The sequence below is a fragment of the Papilio polytes genome, unplaced genomic scaffold, assembly GCF_000836215.1.
Source record: "Papilio polytes unplaced genomic scaffold, Ppol_1.0 DF824102.1, whole genome shotgun sequence".
NCBI lineage: Eukaryota > Metazoa > Arthropoda > Insecta > Lepidoptera > Papilionidae > Papilio > Papilio polytes.
This window is the reverse complement of record NW_013525102.1, coordinates 2,458,674-2,482,539: the sequence shown is the minus strand read 5'-3', so window position 1 is coordinate 2,482,539 and position 23,866 is coordinate 2,458,674. Positions and strand designations below refer to the sequence as shown.

Here is a 23,866-nt window from a genome sequence, read left to right as displayed (position 1 = left end):
TGTCTCGGATTTTCAGTGACTGTTAGATGTTTCAAGGCCCTGAAATTCAGATTATTTTATGGTTTAGGTATATATTATAGCTTGTTGTACGCTGGCTACTGGGTGAAGCTATTATTATCACGAATCCACAATTTTTAAAGATAAAGATTCACAATGGCAGTTTACTAAGAATTTAGTAATCTGTTTCTGTTCTTCCGTCAGGTCAGAAATGTCAGTGGATAACTAACTTTTTGGTTTGGTCTTTGGTTCCACTTCAGGTCTTGTTGTTATCAGAATTTTTAATGAATTATTTTTAAGTTTGAGTGAATTTATTGATAAAATAATGAATAATGCATCGCAATTTTCTTTACGGTGGAATAACTATGTGTCTCATGTCACGGAAGCATTCAACGAACTAAGGTTTTCGAATGATTTAGTGGATGTCACGTTATGCTGTGATGGTGGCAAAATCAGGGCTCACAAAATGTTATTGTCTGCTTGTAGTAATTATTTTAAACAAATTTTCAAAGAAAATCCGTGTCAGCACCCTGTGATTATATTTAGGAATGTCAAGTTCGATGATCTTAACGCAATAATCAATTTTATGTATCATGGTGAAGTTAACATATTTCAGGAACAATTGGAATCTTTTCTTATAACAGCCGAGTTACTAGAGGTAAAAGGTCTGACTGATAATGCAGAAGAGGAAACATCTAAAACTCCTATAATGTTAATTGATAATACGTCATTAGACTTAAGTTCAAAGTCAAGCAGAACAAATGAAGATGTGGTACCAATACAAACCGATGAACCAATTAATCTTGCCACAGTACAGAGTAATAGGGATGAAAACATTCCAGATGCAAACATGCAGAAAAATTCACATGATATTATTGTAGAGACTGAATCGCAGACAGAAAAAGTTACATCTGAAGAAAGTACAAGCTCAAGGACCCGCGGAGCTTTGTTACAAAGTGAAGAGATGCAAGTTGATACACAATCTACGTCTGCTGAGGACCTTTCAGAGAAAAATAATGGTTTGTATAATGAGAGGTTATTTACAGATGTATAGGTTAAGTCTTCGCTAATAATGTGATTTGTATATATTTATCTATCTTAGCAGGTTTTATTTTATTGGTATATATCAATATACATATCCATTAATTTTCCCCAAACAGGAAATTGGATAAAACAACCTTTGATCACATATTTAACAAAATTGTTAATCCAGTTTAATGTAAATTACATAACTCCTAAAAAATTATATTCCTTAGAGAAAAATAGTTATCCAAGCCTCTATCTAATCTACTTTTTAAAAACTGTTTCAGACTCTGAGTTAGCAAAATTCAGGTGCCAGTTATGTCCAAAAGGCTTCAAACATCCAACATCGCTGACTCTACATAAAGACTCGCATGCGGGTAAAACGCAGTGTCCCGTGTGTCACAGATCATTTTCAAGATCCTATGATATGCGAAGTCATTTGCAGAGGATTCATCAAGGAAAACAATTGACAATCAAAGAAATCAGATACAAGGGCAATAGTGATAGTGCATCTGTAGCAAAGCAGTTTACATCTAATATTTAGCACAAACTATATTAATTGCTACTGTTGCCGCACATCGTGCAAAATGCCTGTTAATGTAATCACTTTCTTAGCTTGTTAACATCATAATATGTATAGCGATAGAGTATTTATTAAAAATTTTGTAAGTCACAAATGGACTTGATCAGTGCAGTAGCTTTTGCTATTTTTATACTAGTCTAACTTACTGTTTCATTATAAAAATTGTTTCTAATATGTTGTTTTATTATTTTATAAGAAACTATAAAGTACCTATTGACATTTTTTTAACACAAACTAATTAATAAGATTAATTGCAATAGTTTGCATTGAAACTTAGTTGCTAGCGACTTCGCCCCCGTGAAATTAAAAAATATAACCCATATTACAGAGAAATTACCTATCTAATGGTGAATGATATTTTAAAATCGGCCCAGTCATTTGAGTTATATCAATACCTACAAAAATAGAGATCTTTCCTTTACAATATTAGTTATAGATAAACCTTCACAATCCCTTGCATGTTACCATAACTTTGCAAAGGCTAAAGTGCCTCTATATTGTAACGGGTGGATCCTACTGTAGGGAGAAAGCCTCATTAACAATTAAGAATATATCTAGTTAACATTATAAAATCAAATGTTTTATGCAAAATTAAAGTTGATTAATAAATAAAAATGGTGAATTCGAACCCGGAATCATTTGATGTAATTATCTATTCATGTGGATTTTTTTTTCCTAAAAGAAAATTTTTAATCTATCTGACGTTTGTTGGTTAATGATTTATTTTTATAAATTATATTGAAATAAGTGAATAATGCTTTTTCAATTAAATGGTACTAAAAAAATTACTAAATACTGTCCACATCATGTTAAGAGTTATGTATTTTGACATTTTTCTAAATTCAGATTTAGCTAATTTAGTGTTTAAAGGAACACATGCACATGCAATCTACCATACCAATATATTGCATAAAACATAATTAGCAGGAAAGTGTTTAATCTAGGGTACTAACACTAAAGCTCAAAGGAGACGTTGATAAGTCGTCTGTTTCTCTTGTTATATTACATCGCGTGTGTCGGAGATTGGCGGAGATCGCCTGTCGCGAAATAAAGTCGAGAAGAAAGGGGAAGCAGTGCAGCTAAGCTAGGGGGCGCCGAGCGAGAACCGATGCATGCTCCTGTAGCAGGGACGGGGTGGCACAAGCGGGGCGGCGACGGCGGGGTGGTGAGGGCGGCGGGGGCGGCGGCCTGCGTGCGCTCGATACGCGCGCGCGCCGCGCAACTCAAACTCAGTTGCTTTTTAACGCCCCGTGTGTGCGGTCTTTGACGCTCGTTGCCGTCATCCATCAACACTACGATATCGATATTTTACAACCCTAACGTAAAGTACGTATATATCGATGTTATTGCAACCATTACATTTTTTTTTAGAAAAATGAAGCAAATTTAACGTAAACGGATTTTGAAATCAAGTGAAAAAATGTTTTTTTCTTAATTTGTTTACATCCTGGTGTGTTTTCAGAATTACTTAAAATAATAGCTGGAATAACATAGCGCTTTTTCATATTTTCCTTTTTTGATAAAACACTAAAATTTCATTATTTGTATCCGAATTTTTTGAAACCCGGTAATCTGTGGTAGGATCAAATAAGTGTAACATAAGTTGCAAAAATAAAATTCATATTGCTTGTGTGTCATGAATTGGCGTCTGAAAAAGCGTGAGCTTTAGCAAAGTGATACGAGTACGTTAATATTTGATGGTGTGTCGTGAAGGAAAGCGCATACAGTCGAGATTGGCTCCCGAAACGTCGCGCGGCGGCGCAACGGGGGTATTGATCGGCGGCGGCGGCGGGTCGCGAGACGCCGGCGTTCCCGCCGCCGCCTAAATAAAGCTCCGCATGTGTGCCCATGCCGAGTGCCGAATGCCGCCCTACGTCGCTGCTCGCTGTCGGTGCCACCGACTTTGAGTCGACACCGACCAGCAGACGCGTGATTTTTGTCTAAGCATTTACTATACAAATATCATCTTAAAAAGTAGATATCGCAATATGCTATAATTAATTAACTTTATTTCTAACTATTGAAAAATAGCGATTACTTTCAGTTTAAGGTCCGAATAATAAATCTTGGCCAAAGTTAAGACAAATTACAGCATACAGGTTGTTAATTAACATATAATGAAATCAGAATATGCTCGTAGGTTTTAAGGTATGTTCGTTAAAAAGCTTGTATTGTTTGGTGATTAAAATTATTGAAATATTTGTTTTAGGTGGAAATGTTGGGTTAAGACAATCGATCTTGGAGTCAGAGCCATGGCACGCTTTGTGCTGGCGAGCGGGGCCTTGCTCTGCGTGCTCAGCGCGGCGCTTGAGACAAGTGCGCTCACGGTGCTTCCACACGACGTCCGCCCTGGCCATGCCGTACGTCACTTCGAAGGAAACTACTCCCGCTACACCTTACTGGATCCCGAGTACGCACCCTACTTTACACTCCTCGATGATGGCCTCCTGATGACCACTGCCGATTTGGCGCCACTACTCGATCAAGCCTTGAACCTCGCCGTATTAGAACAGACTCCATTCAGCAGTGCTGCTCATTCGGTACACCTCCTTGTAGTAGACCGTAGAAAAATGCTTAGTTTTGGGACTAACGGGCTTCGCGGTGAAATTCTAGAAAATGCGCCGCCTGGTACCGCTGTAGATCTACCGCTTATAAAAGCTGCAGCTCCTCTTAATGTGGGTCCTGTAGCGTACAAAATAATAAATGGCAATGAAGATTCCTTATTCGCCTTGCGCGAAAAAACGAAGACCGGCGTGCCTGCAGTCGCATCAGTTATTACTGACGGAGATGTGGAAATAATAGCAATGAGGCCATTAGACGCAGAGGTTCAAAACGCTTATGATTTATCATTACAAGCGACAGATTTGACGGGAAGAAACAAAGCGAACCTTGGTGTCAGAATAGATGTAACAAACGAGAACGATCACGAGCCTATTTTTGAGCAGGACATTTATTATTTTGCCGTCAATGGAACTTTGGATCAAAACAGTGATAACGCAACAGCACATTGGCAAAGGTTTTCAAATATTGGCAAAGTGCGTGCTTTTGATGGCGACGGAGATCGAGTGTATTACTCATTGAAAACACCCAGCAACTTGGCCGTTATTGTGCCACAAACAGGAGAATTGATTCTAGCGGGAGAGCCTGACGGCCACGAAGCTGAGTTAGAGGTACTTGCTCATGATACGGGCTCGCCGCCGCGTAAAAGTCGACCGGCTCAAGTCTTTCTAGAATTCGTCGTTCGTAGTAAAAAAGATCTTCCATCATTGCGTCGTCAAAAGCGCCGTGTCACACGAGCGGTGAGACCGACCAAGCGTATTGAGTTCACTGAGGCTGATGGAGAAGTAGAAGGACGTGCGGTATTCACTCTCGAAAAGGAAACCGACCGCGAAACATTTAAAATTCGGGACGAAAATCCGTGGGTCACTGTTGAACCAAGTGGTGTAGTGAAAGTTAAAAAGAAGTGGGACTATGAGGAATTGGGGCCTGAGAAAACGATCGACTTTTGGGTTACTATCACCAACGCTGGAAATGGAGGTAAGTTGTTTACATATTTAAGTTATAAGTTAAGTCAATGTATACTCGTAGTTGTAGGAAAATTATTATTTTTTTTTATTTGTGATTAGGAAAAAAATTAGTTGTATTTTATTTTCAAAGTAACACATGCACGAAAAGTTAATTAAAGTTATCTCTACCCAAGATGGGGTCGGTTAATGAGCGAAGAGTGTTTATTTATAGAAACTATTAAGGACGATTTTATCTTAACTAAGTGTCGAGTTTTATGATTGGTACCTATTATTTTTTAAAATATGTCTTGCTCATCTTTTAGCCACTGTAGATCTGAGATAAATAAAGATATTTAATTATGATTTTACTAAAACTTTATTGCGTTAATGTAAAGGAAGGTGACAGGTGGCAGCACCTGTCATAGAGAATGAGCCACTCGAGCGTAGCGTAATTCCGATTGTTATGCTCCGAGCTCCGTGACGATCATAAGATGGCTTAATATACCGAATATCCGAACAAAAATGACATATTATTACTTTTAGCAACTTTTTTTTACAAATGATACAAATTGTTTGATAGTTTTTATTTAATTACAATAAGTTGTTTTATGATTTAAATAACTTTTACTTCGGTGTCAAATAGAATATTATATGTAAGAGTAAGCTCCTGCTAAACAAAATTATAATAAACGCAATGCGTAATCAGTACTCTATTCATTTTCTCGGAATCTTTAAAATGCAAAAAGTATCGATAGCAAAACAAAGTAGTAGCGACAAGCTAAGTACAGAATGCGTTGAAAATCAGAGACCTGTCGCACGGCCCCGAATGCCTTGTCGATTCTACACGCCGGAGATCACGACATTTAGAGATGGAATGTAATATCGCTCTATAGATGTTCACGCTTTTTCTTAGCTTGCAAAAGTGTTCTATCGCTTTAATACCACGGTTATCAGACTAATATATCATTATCTTCATACATTTATCTTTACAAGTGTAACCATTTCGTATTGCATTAATAGATCAGAAGTATTCTGTAGTTTTTTGTACTATACCCAGCTGATTAATCTTGATATAAAGATGGTTTGTCAACCAAAGGTTCTGATAAGTTTAGTAGTAGCTGTGTATGTAAACTTCGGGTTAAATGTTACTGTGGTCATTCGATAAACTATTACTGTTCTTAATTGTAGTGTATTTGCATTTAATAATTAAAGAACATTGGAACCTAGATCATTAATGTTTTGTTAATCAACTTATTTCAAACTAGCAGTTGCTCGCGGCTCCCACCGCCAATAACTTTTTCTTAAAGAAATTTAGACTTAGTTACTCGTGGATATCGTAGCTTTCAAATAGTGAAAGGATTTTAAAAAACGGTCCAGTCGTTTTTGAGCCTATTAATTATAATCAAACACAGTTTTCTTCTTTATAATAATAGTATGATATAAGTCTATATCCCCACACTGCGTTGTTACAAAAATATTAAAGGGGTCGTTATTCATTTCATTAAATTATTTAACGAATACTTAATTCAAACGACAAAAGAGTTGGAAACCATGTCAAAAGTTGCTTATACAAAGCTCCTTTTGACACATTTCTCTTCAAAAGCTTGCCATTGGCAAATTAATTTACAATGCACTTTTCACAGTAGGTGCACCTTTAACGTAGAACGAAAATAATAGTCTTGCAAAATTAATTTAACGGATGACTTTTCACGTTGTGGTAATAGAAAAAAGTAGTTTTCTGATTACTAGGGGTAATCGATCAAAACAAACACTGTGGGATCAGGGAGACACTTTAATGCCACAAGATAGATGAAATTGCGACGCAAAATGCATTGTAAATGGACTGCAGACCCTGTTCCAGTCATGTTTAGATATTGCTATTTACCTGCCATCGTCGCGTGCTTGCACGCTCATTTTAATATTATAAGAACTCCTTATAGGTTATAACTAGAAAATAACTACTCTACTATAAGAATAATGTCGAATGACAGTAAATAACAATTGTTTTTAAGGTTAAGTGAACATGGGGATGAAACAGAAATAGCTAAACGAGATTTATATTAATTTCTACTCTGTGTCAATATAAGTACTATCAAATATAGAAGCTACAAATACGTATATCAATAGATATAAATATCCTCATAGATTTCAAATGTCAGTCGTCGGTTGAAGACGGAAATAGCACCGTCGGTTTCAGATTTAGGTTATGACAACGTGCAGTAGTAGGTGCGACATATTCCGTTCCTCTAAATCAATAATTGAATAAGATGCCGGCATGACGTTTTGCGCGTCGACTCGGAATTGGCATATCCGGGCCATGTACCTAGTTGAGGGGATGTTGAGCTCGAAATTCATTTAGATTGTAACAAATTATTTCACTGTTTACGCTTCGTGATAGCGTACCACTTCGTAACAATTTTGCTTACCAATTCAAGAAAAAATGCGTAATGTAAGAAATAGTACGAACTGAATTCTTTTAGTTACGGATGGCTTCATTTGCATCAAATAAAACAAACAGTTATCTAAATACAAAGCTAATAGTTTTTCCTCACAATGCCAAAGTGTGCTTGGCGTTAAATCTGGAAATCCGGTGTCAAAACACGCACAGCCAGAATCAATATAAAAGATAGGCACTACACGGAGTTAAAGCTTAAGCCATATTGATTAAATGAGTGAGATAAACGTCTATCGAATTTATAACAAAGTTCAACAAACTTTCGGTGAGTGATTGCTTAAGGCGGTGTTCCATAACGCCTTCATATTATTTGACACGTGATTGACTATGATCCTTCCTTTAGAAATATCCAGTATTAGATTTTAATTTAAATTAGATCGAAGATGTTTGTGATAGAAGTTTTTCAAACCCAATATCTTGTCTGGATAATACTAATTCTGTTGATCTTTCGTTCTTTAAGATACTTTCAATACAATATATATTCATGAATATTTTACTTTTACGCTTTGTGAAATAGATTCCATCTTTGTTACTTAAACAGTACATCGCAGTAGGTTTTCTGCTGTGGTCTTACGACGTTTATCACGATATTCGAATGCATTTGTGACTCGCAAACCATTTACGCTTCGTTGCTTTTTGTTATTTGTTGAATTTGGTCGTTCATTCAATCAATGGGCAATGGGCGCGTCGCTCGCACTACAATTGACGTTCTGGCCAATTCCCCCCATTGTGTCCATTCGCCGCAATTACATATGCGCACTTCCTATGCCTGACCCCACGAACTATATGCCCAGCACATGTTCTCATTTATTTTTGTTTTTAATTGTTGATACGATGAGAAAGTTATGGTCTTTAATAAGGATGTGCTTCATGAAACAGAGTTCTTGTCTTGGAATCATAAAATTAAAAATGTACTTTATATGAACCGCGCGTAAAATTAAAAGTAAAACTACAATAATTTGAAATAATCAAAAGTGTATGTAATCGTTTAATTAGCAGACGAATTTACCTGTTAATTACTCAAGAGCACGCTAACTATAATTTTGATAATGCCATTGATAAATAATTGATAAGACGTTTGTTTTAGACGAATGTTTACGAAGTACGTTGGGATCAATTTATCTTAATACATTTTTCCCGACGGGGTAAATCCTTTAATAAAATTTGCCGACCCTCATTCCATATGAGTTCCCCTGCGACGTCGTAGTAGCAGGGGGTCCCTGACTCCCTGCAATTTGTGGCATGTTGTCTCTCCGAATGTAAGAAATTTTCTGTTTTTATACCACATACAGCGACGGATCTTAAATTAGAAATTAACTGGATTTCAACATTCAATGGTCTCCAAATTCCTATGTTACTTAATGAAGCAGTCCTGCAATCTTGATATTATTTACGAAATCAACACTAAGTAACGTCTATTATTCACTCACACACTCAGTGTATGAAAACGGATTCGCATAGTTTTGTTTGATAAATTAAAACAAATCAATTAGTTTCAATTTTAAATACCAGTTATTGGACTTTTGCCCGCATATTTTAAATACGTCAAACGTCGAAACCGCATATCAATTTTCGGCAGTTAAACATAAAATGTTATATATGTAATAACTAACTGACCCAACAGACGTCGACCTATTAAAATTGGTTGAACATTGCAATTGACAAAAGCTATTCATACTTCATACTAATATTATAAATGCGAAAGTTTAGATCGATAGATGGATGTTTATTGGAGTTTGTAGCCTAAACTGCTGAACGGATCTCGATGAAATTTAGCATTGATGTAGAGGATAGTCTGGAAGAACACTTAGGTTACTCACTTTTGTTTGTTTTTATTCCACGCGGACGAAGTCGCGGGCGAAAGTCAGTACTGGATAAAAATAGTGAATTTTGTCATAGTAAATGTTCCTTTCATGGTCAGTTGTGACCGTTATGAAAAAAAGAAGTAAGCATATTGTTATATATAGATTTTCTTATATGGAAGCCGAGATTCTAATTAGAATTGAAAGTTGCATGAACAATGTTAACCGAATCTATGATTGGAACGAAGGTTTCGGTCGTGACTCGAGTGTTGCAAGCGCATCTCACTATAATTAGATCTAACACGTTGTAAATGTAAACATTACACGGTGTTCGGCGCAAGGGCCCTCCGTACACGCTAACCGACAATAGGCTTTCATCGTGCTTGCGATTTGACTGTGGTCGTTTCCACTACTGTTTAAAGGTAAAGTTTAGAAACCGTACTCGTATCATAAATTATGCCGTAACACACATAAAAAAATATACAGACGAATTGAGTACCTCCTTCTTTTAGGAAGTCGGTAAAAAATTAATAAATAGCATTACTTTGTAACCCTTCCTCTTGTTATCTATTACATTTTTTTATTGTTTTACAATAATATTTATAACCATTATTCAAATAACGTCCGTATTAGAAGAGCAACAAAATTTACTCCTGATGTTAGAAATAATTTGTATTTGAAATTTACATATATTTTTATTATTTGCACGTTCAATTACACAGTTCGTTAGAGGGTGAGGTTAGTTAAGTGGCGGGAATCGTACTTTCAGTGGCGTACAATGCATGCATGTACCCAATGCACTTAATTCCGCATTGTTCTGTAGCGCTGGTGGTTCTCGAGTGCCCTCCGTAACCCTGATTGAAATTCACCGTAGTACCAGACGTCTTGCGAACTCCGACCCTCAGCTCCTGTGTTCAACAACGTGTAAATAGGTTCTGCAAAATTTATGACAAGAGGCCGCTTGAGCGCAAACTTCGACATGCCTTTAATATGCACTATGTTGCGGTTATTAAGACTGGGATCCATTAAGACGAGAATTCAAGTTTAGTTCTAATCATTAATAAAGTTACCTTTAAACTTGTTAAGAAATCTCTTATCATATCTGAAATAGATGAATTACTTTTTGTTATCACTGACTGAGAGTATTCTTTATTTGACCTTATATTTTTAAGGTAGACTCGAATTCAATTCCATACAAAAAAAAACAAAAAAGTGCTTTTCTGCGACCAATAAATATTGCAAAAATTAGGGCTAATAACTGTTCCAAAAATATTAGGAAATACGCAATAGCCTAAATCTATGCTAAGAAAAATTTTAGGTTGGAATTGCTAAGACTTATCTATAGGAGTGTTATGTACATTGAGGGATCGTTATGTGACGAAATTTTAAAAAGTGTTGCTCAAGTAATAAATACCTTTACCGCTATGTTAGGCAGCAAGCGATAGGTCAAAGGGGACGCGGGTTCTCGTCTGCCTAAAGAAGAGTTACGGCTCGTTCGTGTCTCTAATTATAGACGTCGAGGTACGTGTTGCTTTCGGTGATCGATGGTGTTACGACGTGCGATACTCTCCACTTTTTTTGTTACAAATTGCCTTTAAATTAATGTTCATTACTGAAGTTCCAATGGCCGAATGCCTAGGATTATAATACGAGGGCCTACAACAATCTACTCACCTTCTAAACGTTATTTTTTATGCCTAATGTGCAAAACAATTTGCATATTACTCTTGCACTCAGAATTTTTAAATGAATACTAAAGAAGTCCACTCGGAACTACTAGCAATGATTAGGTGACTAAATACAGCAGTAGGAGTAGCATCTTAGTGACAATGCGTTTCGAGGACAGACAAAAAAAGATTACTATGGTCAATAAACACGTTCTAATTTACATTTACTTTAGCTTATTTGTGAAATTTTTGATTTAAATAAGCAGTAAAACAGCTACATCAAATATGTCTGGTGTACTCTAATTCCTTTGGGAAATACGGTGAGAGTTATAACGTGGCGAAATCCCTTGTGGACCTCGTAATTAACGATGCCCAAAATTCTACTATTTATTAAGCCTAGCGTAGTGCAATATTTGTAAATGTTAAAAAATGCTCGTGCATTTCATTGTACATGTAACGTATACTGGTTATGTCGTTAATGTATTTTGTTGAAACGTTCTATAAGAGTTTCCTATCAGTTTGGAGTAGAAATGGGTTTAGAATAAATACCGATATACCGTGGATTTAAAATGTAAGCTATTATATGAAAAGACTTTGATTAAAATTTTATTTAGTGTTGACAGAAGCTATCGGTTCGTTCAAGATTAACGGGTCTTAATGCCGATGTCGTGCATCAGTTGTTTGTCAGATTCGTGTACGGTGATTACGGAATACTTCTGATTGCGAAAGTCAACGTCAACTTCGATACGGCTTGTGGTCGTCACGCTAAACTATCATCTACAACTTATAAATGTTTATTGTCACACTTAACCTACTCATCCGAACGCGTTCCATGCAAACTACGCCAATACTTTAATAGCTGTCATTTTCGGTAACGGTTCCTACGCTTTAATATCCCTAAACGTTCATACTTGTGCTATAAAAAGTAACATAAATAATAATTCTTTTTAGCACAGTATATTAACATATTTAGGGAACAGAACACCCATTTTTTTATAAATGTTAAAGAACGGAATGCCGTAGTTATTAAAACACCTTAAGTAGCTAATAAGGTACTGTATAAAGCACACAAGAAACTCCTTTATATTTCTTTACTTCATTTTCAAAGAGCCAGTTCAAAGGTATGCCACAATGGTGGGGGAGAAATATGGTTAGTGCTAATTAGTTCTTTTTTTTAATAATTAAACTAGAAAATATTAAGGTTTTATTAAAGCAACTTCAGAGGGTTGGAGCAAAGTTTTAATGAAGTAAGGGTAACTATGTTACGTTAGGTATGAAATAGGTCACGGCATGGTTGATTCTGCTTAAGCCTAGTTTTTCCGTAAAGATACGCCAAAATGCAATTAGCTCTGTAACTGCTCATTTGCAATGGTCACAGGCGTTTTAATTGCTGCAGAGTGAAGTCATGGCGCAAGTATTTGTTAAGTAGTAACGAGGGAAGTTTGTCGTCAGTTATTTGCTGGCAACGAGCAACAGTATCGCATCAATTTCGTGAGATGGACAATTTGCTTGTTAAACTACATCTGTGTGAACACTAGTGTCGTTCAACTGTAACAATGTTTATTGTACATTTATAAGTGTAGCTTAAACTCTTTAAAGAATATTTTAGGTCAAGTTATATGACAGTTTCAATACTTGACTTTAGTTTTTAAACATTTTCAAAATTTGGAATGTAGGGTTGGACAAATCTCAACATTGTTTTATATTATATCGTCGATGTTAAATAACTTTTATAAACAAAATAAATACTGGTTAGTAGTTCTCTTAAATAGTGTATAGTAAAGTGTCTTTACCACTTCATATTGGCTAGTTCTCCGCAGTTACATAGGTTTTCATCTAAATTGCATTGCTCGTGTCTATAGCAAGGGGCCTTCGTGCTTAAACAGTTCTCACGGTTTCATTTGAGAAGCTTTGCTTGAACTTCGTGATCGTATATGAACACGCTGTGTTATCATTTCGTGTAAAGAAATGTGTAGGTTGGCCATATTTGTAAGGTACGCAAAAATAGAAAGATTATTGTACCATAAAGGAGTATTTTTAAATATCTGTTAACGATTCCTTGTTCCGACTCGTATTTATAACTTCTTCTTGAGTGAAGAGCCTATAGAAATGATGTGTAATTGTTATTGGCTCTTACATCGACATTATAATTTAAATTCTCAACAAGGTAAATATCGCCGGTGAGTACATAATTACACCGCAATGAAATATTCTTTTCACTCTGCGTTTCATTTTAGCGTCGTCATCATAGTCTCACGTGGGACGGCCTCGCCAGAAGCGTAGAAAAGAAATTAAAGTGGGGGGTCGTTTCAATGTTGTTTCTCGCATCTCACCGCGGCATATAGGTCGAGTGTAGGGCGGCCATCAATGAAGCGACGAACCCCGGACAAGGGTTTAACAGGATTGTATCGAGCTTGTGAAGTAGGACACATGGTTTACATCCTTTCATACTGGAATATTTTAGATTCAATACTTGCATTTAATTAAAATGTATGATAGATTAAAGTTACTTCTTTGTATTTCAATAGACGTTTTTGGTTGTATTTATATGAAAGTGAAATATTATCAAGCCTAAAGATACCAATGTTTAGATGTCAGTATTATTTTTTTTAACACTGCCAAATCTGTCAATGATTGTCGTTATATTACTACGTAATAATGTAAGGTCTTGCTCACTAAGGACTCAGTGTAAAGACCTCGACTTAACGTATGGCGTCCCTACTCAAGCGTCCGTAAAATAAAAAAAATACGAGCCCTCGCATAGAATCGTGTTTAATCGCCGACGTTGGTGCCGTGGTGCATCCTGGTTGCGAGCGAGACAAGAGAAGGCACATTGTGGTAGCGGGCGCAGCTTTTGATATAATAATTAAGCCGGGAACGAGGGTCCAGAGCAAACTAATTGTTTATCTTACGGCTACAAATGGCTTTAATAATTTAGAGGTCAAAGAAATGAGTTTTTACATCACTGAATGATTAGTGACGGATGAAGTTTTATTGCTTTATCTTATACCTTTTACGCTTTAAAAGGTTAATAAGCATAAAATTATATGAGAGTTTTACTGTCTAGCTGATGAGATAATAAAGCTCTCGTTTTTATTTGGTTAGTCTCAAAATTAATATTACAATTATGTCATCTAAATCATCATTATTGCCTTTCAGTTAATCTTGTAGATACTTGATGAAAAATTAACTTTTGTATATCTTTATGGAAACTGTATAAGTTGTAATAAATTGACAAATATCTTAATTCCAACAAGTGAAAGTTGTTTCATAAAAGAAATAATTTGTATAACGCGGGCAATTTTTTTTTTCGCCAATAAAATATTTGCAATGTAATCATGATTGATCGTAAACATGTTTCTCGTAAGAAAGTTGGGATTATTGCTCCTGTAAAGCTATATGTTTATGCTTATGTTTTAGACATATTATTTGCTATATTTGTTTTACGATTTTGTCCTTATTTTTTCAGCCACGAAAATAAACGTTACGCAAACATTTATTCTATTCTGAAGTAATTAAAATTAGTATGTTCTTGATTGTAGTTTTTGTTTTGTCTTATGTTTCAAAAACAAATATTTACTTCCGTACATATGATCAAAAACAGAATTTGAGAGTACGCCCAGTGATTGAGTTCTTGATCATGTCACCTTTCACGCAATCGAACAATCCATGGCAAAGACTTCGTATTCAAGGAAATATAACTATCGAAGTTTGCATAGTACAGTTTTCTGCAAGTAATAGCCTATTTGCATATATACTACGATAGCGTACCGTACGATAGAAAAAGATGGTGCTGACGTATATGTGTAAACACTTGCAAATCTGTTATTGATTTCCTGTAACAACGTATATGAATGGGAAATGAATATCCGACGTCACAGCTTATGAAATTATAGATGAAAATAATAAGTTCTCCGTTACTTTACTATTTATATGTAAAAAGAAACCTTGGTGTCTATTAACTGTGTCACAGATTAATAATATTATAATAAAATTAGACGTCAGCTTGTATATTTTAAAATCAAAATGTTAAGAGATTTCATTGTCCTTAGTTATTTATTAATTGTTGTTAATCAAAATTAATTGATCTGAAGGAACATTTTTGACCTTACATACCAAAAAATACCTGGTACTATATTCTGAAAAAAATAAATACCAGTAGGATTTTAACCTAAGTGCATTGCGGAAATGAAAAAGAGAATATCAAAGCAATGGTTTTATATGAATTAGGAAGCATTCCAGATTCGAGCAATGGGCTAATTTAAAGCGAGTTGCGGGAGCGGCGGGCGGATGCACGTGTGGGACAATGTCGACGGGTTTTTATTGCGAGACGCGGCCCGCAAACTCGACTGAGTCACTCGGTGCTCGCAAAACCGCCCTCTGTATAATTAACGACTATTATAAATTGATTCCGATGTGCTTTTTCAAGTTGCTCTTTGAACATCTAAACATACTAATAAAGACTTTAAACACTTGGGTTTCTATTTTTATATACTAACTAGCTGTTGTCCGCGACTTCGTCCACACAATATAAAGATAAAAATTAGTCTATAATAGGCCTGTCTACGTCAGTTATACTTCAGTAAAAGTCCAGTCGGAATCGGCCCACCATTTTCGGAGAATACCCGAAACAAACGCGGATTGCGGACAGACACACAGATAATTTTTAAATGCGATATTCGTTATCAGTTCATCATCTTCCTGAAATGTGGAATTTTTCTTTTGATATTACAAACAGAGTATCCGATTTTATTACAAGTATAGATACAGATAAAATAGATAATTTCGATGTACTTCGCAATTAAATGGACACTATCATTTACATTACATTTAAAAATATAAAAACAGAAGTGCAAGTAATTCATTAAAATGTAGAGCGGTATTAGATCGGAAGGATATCTGTTGTTCTTTGTACTTTCCCTTTAGAGCTTTGTCGAAATATTTACGCCCCATATTGAACGTGAAATTCCAAACAAAGCTGCGCCGGCGCATATGCGTGCAGCCCGCACACGTGCGCGCTCTACCACTATACTGCGTTCACAGATTACTGACGGAATAGAATAAACATGGTCACGGCTACTATTTTTTGCTCTTTTGTAATACCATTTAGCGTCATTCGTGACTATTGTGACTCTATTTTCTATTGTATTTTGACTAGCACTCTGACGGTGCAGTTTTGTTTTTGTATCGCGCGTTTTGATCTTTTCTCTTGGTTATTTTTAGAAAATATTACGTAAACATATGTTTGTGTTATAAGCGTTATTACTAAATCTTATTACTTAATTAACCTTACGTTTTAAATTATAATAATTAATTTTCAGTTTGTAAACAAATTATTTCATCGTTCTAAGTTTTCAATTATCTTATAGCTTTGGAAAGCTTTAGAGAAATTTGTCCGAGCAAGGGTTTTGAGTTTGTGTATTTAATTAAAAGTTCTAGCATAACGCGCAGCTTGCAGTAAACTTAAAGTTTAAGTAAACTCCTTGGAAGGTATAAAAGGGACATTAAGACCTTGTCAGAACTAAGCTTACCGAATCAATCTTAAAAGTTTAAAGCGGTTTTGAAAAATTGTTCAACCTGCAGTTCAATATGCACTCAAAGCCTCTACAATTTATTTGTTTGGTGTAGATTTCTAGTTAGTTAATTATACTAAAATTATACCTGTTTAACAATTGGATAAGGAACATTTGGTATTTTATATTATGCGTTAATTGCATACATAGAAAGGTTACAATGGCATTTAAAATAATGTAAGCCAAAAACCAATTTGTTAATTTATATGGTACTTGTGGCATTCTCATTGCCAGAAACGTGATCATCTACATCAAATATTCGTATACACGTGCATCAGAATTGATTATGTGAAGCGATAACTTTTGATAAAGCTGACATACTGTATACCGTATATTATCGCTTCTAACTTCCCATAGTAAGATGAATGTTCATCACAAATATACCTTCAGGTTAAGATCAACTGTTGTTTACCACTGGCAATTACCAATGGTGTATCACAACGTGAGATTCCTATATCATCTGTAGCAAAATGTTTTTTTATGACAATGATGGCTTTTCTGAACGTGTTTCGTCTGTAACAACAGTTACCATTGTAAAGTAAGAGAAAACAACTTCTTTTTAAAATTTCAGAATCATGTTTTTGTAAAAAAATAGAGGATATAATATGTCCTTTACAACAAGTAACAAGTCTTAATCTTAAGAGGACAAGCCTATAAAATCATAACGTCTTCAGTAATTTACATATTATTTTGCTATTATGTATACTTCGTAGCCCCATTACATATTCATTGACATCGCTTTGTCATTTATTTTTTCGTTGAAATACAAATTGAATTTTGTATCTATAAGGGCATCGGGACTACTAACCAAATAATCTGTAGGTACGAAGACAAGTCAAACATTGACTTTTGTTATTATAATTTATTACTCGTGACTTCGCCCTCGTGAAATTAAAAAAAATAATAAAAAAACATAGCCTATGTTATAGATAAATTACCTTTCTAATGGTAAAAGAATTTTGAAAATTTTACGTGAATCGGATACATACAATAATACAAATCTTTCCTCTTTGTAGTATTATTATTGTAATTTATAACGGTATTGCGACAAAAACCTCGTGGTCTAGTTTTTGCTATCGTCTTATAGTTGAAAACTTGATAATAAAGTAATTCATAACAATATCGACAATATTAAATATGTTACCTATAAGAGATTTCAAAATGTGCTACGATCTTATTCTCTCGGATTATATAATCTAATAATAATAATAGAATCGGAGCAAAAGTATGCTTTGACCCGTCAAAAGAGGTGTCGTTAAAAGGCGAGGGTAATAAAGCCCGGGGTCAGCATCGATCGAGACGGCGCGGCGCGGCGCGACGGCGAAACAACGCGACCTATGGTGATACGCTTTAGCCGCCAAGGGGTGTCTTGAGATCATCTTACGAGAATGAATTTGTATAGACTTATTAAAGCGTAGGACTTAAGCGTTTGATCGTAAGGTAACAAGGCAGTTTTAACTTGCTTCAATTTTATTAAGGACATGAATCAATGTTTTAAATTAAAATGTTGGTCAGTATGACGTGTAAAGACAAAAGTCTTACGTACGGATATATGTAACATACCTTACGTTAACATAATAATTTTACGCGTAACTCGTTATTACGAGTAAAAACAGTTGGAGTCCCGTTTAGTACGCTTTGATGGCTTTTAAAGCGGGCGTCGTCCGGAAGGAAGTGAGCGGGTAAATTACCGATCGGTGGACGCACAACCGCTCGGTCACTAACGCCACAAGCAATATGGCCGCTCTGTTTGTTCGCGCCGCGATTTGCAAAATGTCACTGCACTGCAATAATATTAATTCGATTACGCGTAAATTAAGTTAATAGTTTGTTGTATCGATAATTTTGTGTGATTAAACACGTTCGTTTGTTTTATTTTCAATGAACGTTTACCGATTTTTGTATTCGTCTCCTGTAGAAACAACTTAAACCTTACTCATATTATAAATGTGAGTAGATGGATGGAGGTTTGTTAGAGTTTGTAGCCTAAACGGCTAACGGATTTCGTTAAAATTGATCCATGACGTTTTTTCCCTAGACTTGCAAAGTTCAGTCGTAGAAAAATGTCATAAAACCATACTACATTCGTAAATACAACCTGTTTGGTTTACAAACGTGAATACACTGATCTTAAACCTGATAATCCATACCAACATCACGAAGCAACACATCTAAAGCTTCATCTTAAGGCAAGTGGTGGATATCATCGGCCCAGATCGTCAAAGCGGTCACGTTTCCGCTTTTGTGTGAACGACAAAAGTATCAATGGTTGTACCGCGGTATACCACTCGTTCCAATGAGAATATCTGAATAGTAAGCAATTTCTGTACTCACAATACACTGATCAAGAAAATCGAAATCAGGATCCTGTGTTTGTATGACCTTTTTGATTATGATAAATCTGCAATGATAACAATTTGTTTAACCGACTTGGCAGTCATTTTTTTAATACAACGCTAATGTAATCTAACTACTATCTATCTAATATTATAAAAGCGAAAGTTTACATGGATGGATGGATGTTTGTTATACTTTAGTTTTAGTTTGTTAGAATAGAGTAGAGATGTAAGCCTGGAAGATCACATAGGCTACTTACTTTTACTTTTTTAATTCTACACAGACGGAGTCGCGGGCGAAAGCTAGACTTACTATAAATTTTTTAGCGTTCGTAGTCTAAATGGATTTTAAAAGTGATTGGCATAGATGTAGAGCATAGTCTGAAAGAAGACATGGGCTGTATGTGTACTGTGTAATAAGTAATGTTTTATTTATTCCACGGACTAAGTCGTGGGCGAAAGCTAGTAAAATTTAATAGTATGATAATATCATACTTCGTCTTCTACTTCACTACCTATGAAAATTCAAATATTTATCTTTACATTAGTTTTCTAAAACTTACGTAACATCTGCATACAATTAATATTATCTTTTCACTAACATCGAACAATGTAATAAATCCGATGTAAACAATGCGGTCAACATTTACAACGGTCGTTAATACGTGAAGATCCAGACAGGTGTTTGTTTAAAATAATATTTATCGTTACTGCGTGTTGTATAAAATGCTATAAGAAACTACCAACAGGATTGTATGATTGAGGATTATGATCTCGTATATTTTCTCTATTTCGCATAAAACAATTTTAAAAGTGGGACGTTTAAATAAAGATTTATTTTTGTTTTATAAGAAGATGAAGTATTACTTCTTTTTATTATCTTAAATCATTTATAATGTAAAGTTTTTAATCGTTCTTGTTTGGAGAGGGCTAGGCAGTTCAGAAACTTGTTATTGTTAAAATTATTTATGCTGGGTTTCTGAAGATTCCCTTAATTTTATCGTTACCGATTCAATAGTGTTAGATTGAACTAAGTTTTAACCAAGTAAAACTTAAGATATCAAACCAAAATCACTAACGAATGGTTAGGTATAGTCAGGAAACCGGCCATTGGTCTACATTTACTTTAACGTTTTCTATGTAATATTCATAAAAGTAAATACTAATAAACCTCAAGATGGACAGTTTATTACGGTCGACATTTAAGACGGTTACCTACGGCGCAGGTGTACTGACGTTAAGTGACATTTAAAGACTTGTCCAAATATGCCTAAAAGGGTGTAAATATTTCGATATTTATCATGTAATGACATAGGCAGTTAACGTAAGGTTATAAAATATTTCGTACAAGCTTTCATAAAACAGCCTATGTGTTCTTCCAGACTATGCTCTATATTTATGCCCATCGAAATCCGTTCAGCCGTGTAGGCTACAAACTCTAACAAACATGGATCCATCCATCAAACTGTCACATTAAAAATATTAATTATGATTTCGTTGTTAAAGACATTCATGATACTCGTATTACTTTTTGTCAGAAATTTAAATGAAAAAGATCCAATTTCCTGATGTATAGGAACATTTATATACTGCACGTTCACATCCTTATGTAAATTACTTCATTAACACAACTGTGTTCGGCGCGCACGATTCCAGCCGTTTTCACCATATTCCCGCTTTGCCCAATATGCTCGGTACAAAGTTCGTTGTAATTTTTTTCATACTACCAGAGTTATTTTTTTTTTTGATAAAAACATTGAATGTATAACAATGTTAGCATAGGTGAGTACTTCGTGAAGCGACGGTATCTACTTTATTAGTTGAGTGGTTGTAAATGCATTTTTTACTATGGTGACTGGTTTGATGTACTAAAAAGTTTATTTCCCAATGGGTATTCTACAAAAATCAGACCTTTTTAAGACTCTTACTTATTTTAAAATACTATGAAAGTAATGAGCAATTTTGTTAATTGCACTCAAGGATTCAGTTTAATTAGTCGAGATTTCTGCCAATTTTTAAAAGTAAGTGCACTTAAGTTATAACATTTACTTTGGTATGGTTGTTAATTTTTTTTAATATTTAATTTTGAATCCACAGCACCGGTATAGTTATGATTCTATGGATTTTATAACTCGTACTTCTATGCAATTTAATAAATTTATTGGTTTGTCGAAACTTTACGTTCGAATCCAGATTTGTGTTGAGTTTCAAAGATGCACATGATAAGTCCCTCACATTTAAGTAAAGCGTTAGAGCGGGCGTACACCTTTAACTAAACTATCGCACAATATTGTGCGATTGTCAATTTTTTTGTATCCACTTTAACTGTTTATTTGCACAATAAAAATCGAGTATTGTGCGCACTTCCATATCAGCTTATAGGAATCAAAGCTCTACGAAACAGCTATGTGATAGTTTAGTATATTTGATCCGTAACGGAAATACTCAAACATAAGATTAAGAAAAGGCAGGCAAGAGACTAAGTTTTCAACACTTTTTTCAATGTATTTTAATGCGAGTTTTATAATTTATACACATTAACATATTGCAGTTCTTTTTTAATGAAACCGTTACTAAAGTTGAGTTTCGTCAGCATTTAAACGAATTCGCTTTTACGTTCCGTGCAGTCCTTTTCATCGAATGATAAAGCGAGCTACGTTATTATTACAGTACTTGAATTTTCCATTTGAAAAAGCTTTTCAAGGCAATAATAAAACAGCAATTACAGCGCGATTCGTACGTTATTCTCTATTTTAATTTAGATCGTATGAAATTGTTGGTAATGTTTAGAAGCCCTAGATTTTCAACGAGATTAGAACGCTGTACGCCTTTCGTTCAAACATCGACTGGCAATTTGCATAAATGAATCTAGTTAAGCTTCACAAGTACCAACTAGAAACTGCTGCATAGAAATTGATTTATTGGAACAAGCAAAGCTGTTGAACTAGCAAATACCTGTCCTATTAATCGATTGGATGGTTCAAAATCAAAGCAAACTTTTGTTTACGTTAATGCTTTAGTAAAGTAAAGAAAAATTGAGATATTATATCAATTGTTACTGCAGTATAAAAATTTAAGATCATTTGAATATAAAGAAAAGGTAGGTAAACCAGTGCGCTTTCTCTTGCCTTTTCTTTAAGGTACAGATTGTAGACATAACTAATGAATTGCAGTTTTAGCGAATAAGAATTTTTCACAGATTTCAAGAAAAAAGGCGGAATTTCTTATTAATTTTACTTTAGCGTAGGAAAATCTAGTTTGATCAAGTATTTACTGTACACTGGAATTTGTAATAATGCAAGCTAATATCCTGACTATCTTCCCTTTGATCACATGCTTTGTATTTGACCTAGTATTAATAGTATTAGGACCACTAATAAAATTATTATAAATAGTATTTAAAATGTATCTTTCGACAAACGAGCCGACGAAAGAACCATTGAGGGTTTTAAGTTACCTTAAAAACCCTTATCTGTACTAATAATATAAAGTGGAAATATTTGAATTTTGAATCTTTGTATGCATTGAAATAACTCAAAAACTACTGAGCCGACTTAAAAAAATTCTTTCACCTTTAAAGAGCTTCGTTATCGATGAGTAACATAGGCTATATTTTTTTCACGCGGGCGAAGTCGCAAGAAACAGCTAGTCCCTTCATAAATATTTCTGTTAGCAAGGTTTATTTGTGTACAATCGTCGTCATAATTTCTGTGCATTTATCAGTCATGTTTAAAATGCATTCTAAATATGTATTGCATGTGTATATTATGTATGCTCGTGTTTGTAGCTGTAATAAATACAAGAATGAGTTACGCCCAGTGACGCAGCGTATGGCGTAGATTGAGATGAGTTAGTGAAACAAACTTATGGCAATAATGGCTTCGATGAAATAAATTGGCGACGTGAGTAGCGGAAATGGTATTAAGAGAAAGTTAGGGATCCCGTTTGCCTCCTGCTCGTTGGAGTTTAATCAATTATGGGACGAAATATAACGATAGCTGTGTAGTGTAATGTTATAAAAATTGACAAAAATTATAAATTTAAGCAATTCTGTGTAGCTTGTAACATTGAGCATCAAGCATCATGCATCAAGCTTAAACTATCAAAAAAAATGGTCTCTCCTCCCTTGTAACTTTATGTTTATTCATTGGGATATAACAATCTCTGACTCACCACAAACAATAGCAGTTTCAATCTTCTCACGCGATGAAATCTAAAAACAATACGGTCCATTTGTGAGCAGGCGGTCCAGTTCGGGCGTGTATAGAAAAAAATCCAACGATACATAAACAGAATGCTGGAGATTCGTGTCAACGGCCGGCCCTCTGTACCCCGCGCCCTCTTGCCTCGAGCTAACCGGGGAAACTATTTTAAGGGTGGGTACACTAAATATCCTTTTACTGATAAGATATTAAGGCCTCCGCGACACAACGTTAATAACTTCCATCACGCAATAACTGTCGTCTGGTAGTTATTTAAGATGGCTTTATTTCGTCGGTAAATCATCTTTTGGTGAACAGTTTACGCCTTGAATTGTTCATTAATAGTTTAAACTATGAACTGTTATTAAGTGCTTAAACTAAATGATGCTAGGGTCGATATTGTGTGATGTAAATTAATTTATTATAGATACTTTGGATCCAACATTTATAGTCTGTGACATAATGAATGATGACTTTGACTTTGACTCTGGGACTAACTTTGGGATATATCCAGAGGAATCTATTAGTTACAAGATAAGGCTTTCCGATCGAACTAGTGTTGTATCTTTACATTGGAATATGTTTAGATTTTTATGACAGAAAAAGTCATAATCATCTCCTCTGCCTTATCCCACTCCCGTAGGGTCGGCGCACCGGGTTTTCGTCCTCCAAAGCATTTTATCATCCGTCATCTCAGTCATCAGACCCTTCTCGATCATGTC

The 23,866-nt window shown here is 35.0% G+C and overlaps 2 protein-coding genes across 7 annotated transcripts in view; both read left to right on the top strand.

The window, feature by feature from the left end:
* Positions 1-213: 213 nt before the first annotated feature.
* Positions 214-1,775, top strand: LOC106099820 (protein abrupt-like). Its single transcript, XM_013278487.1, has 2 exons — positions 214-1,016; positions 1,308-1,775. Exons 1-2 carry the CDS (start codon positions 323-325, stop codon positions 1,562-1,564), a joined length of 951 nt encoding a protein of 316 aa, XP_013133941.1. The 5' UTR covers positions 214-322; the 3' UTR covers positions 1,565-1,775.
* Positions 1,776-2,848: 1,073 nt separating this feature from the next.
* Positions 2,849-23,866, top strand: part of LOC106099735 (neural-cadherin) — a 253,995-nt gene continuing 232,977 nt past the window's right edge. For all 6 annotated transcript variants that reach the window (XM_013278372.1, XM_013278369.1, XM_013278374.1 and 3 more), the window contains exons 1-2: positions 2,849-2,929; positions 3,813-5,140. In XM_013278372.1, coding sequence (XP_013133826.1) covers positions 3,856-5,140 — 1,285 coding nt within the window. In that variant the 5' untranslated portion in view covers positions 2,849-2,929; positions 3,813-3,855. The remainder of the gene's footprint in view (positions 2,930-3,812; positions 5,141-23,866) is intronic.

Excerpts from the sequence above, each read along its gene's own strand:
- LOC106099820 (XM_013278487.1), top strand. The coding sequence starts at position 323 with ATGAATAATGCATCGCAATTTTCTTTACGGTGGAATAACTATGTGTCT. Across the intron at positions 1,017-1,307 it reads CCTTTCAGAGAAAAATAATG|ACTCTGAGTTAGCAAAATTC; the intron begins GTTTGTATAATG and ends AAACTGTTTCAG.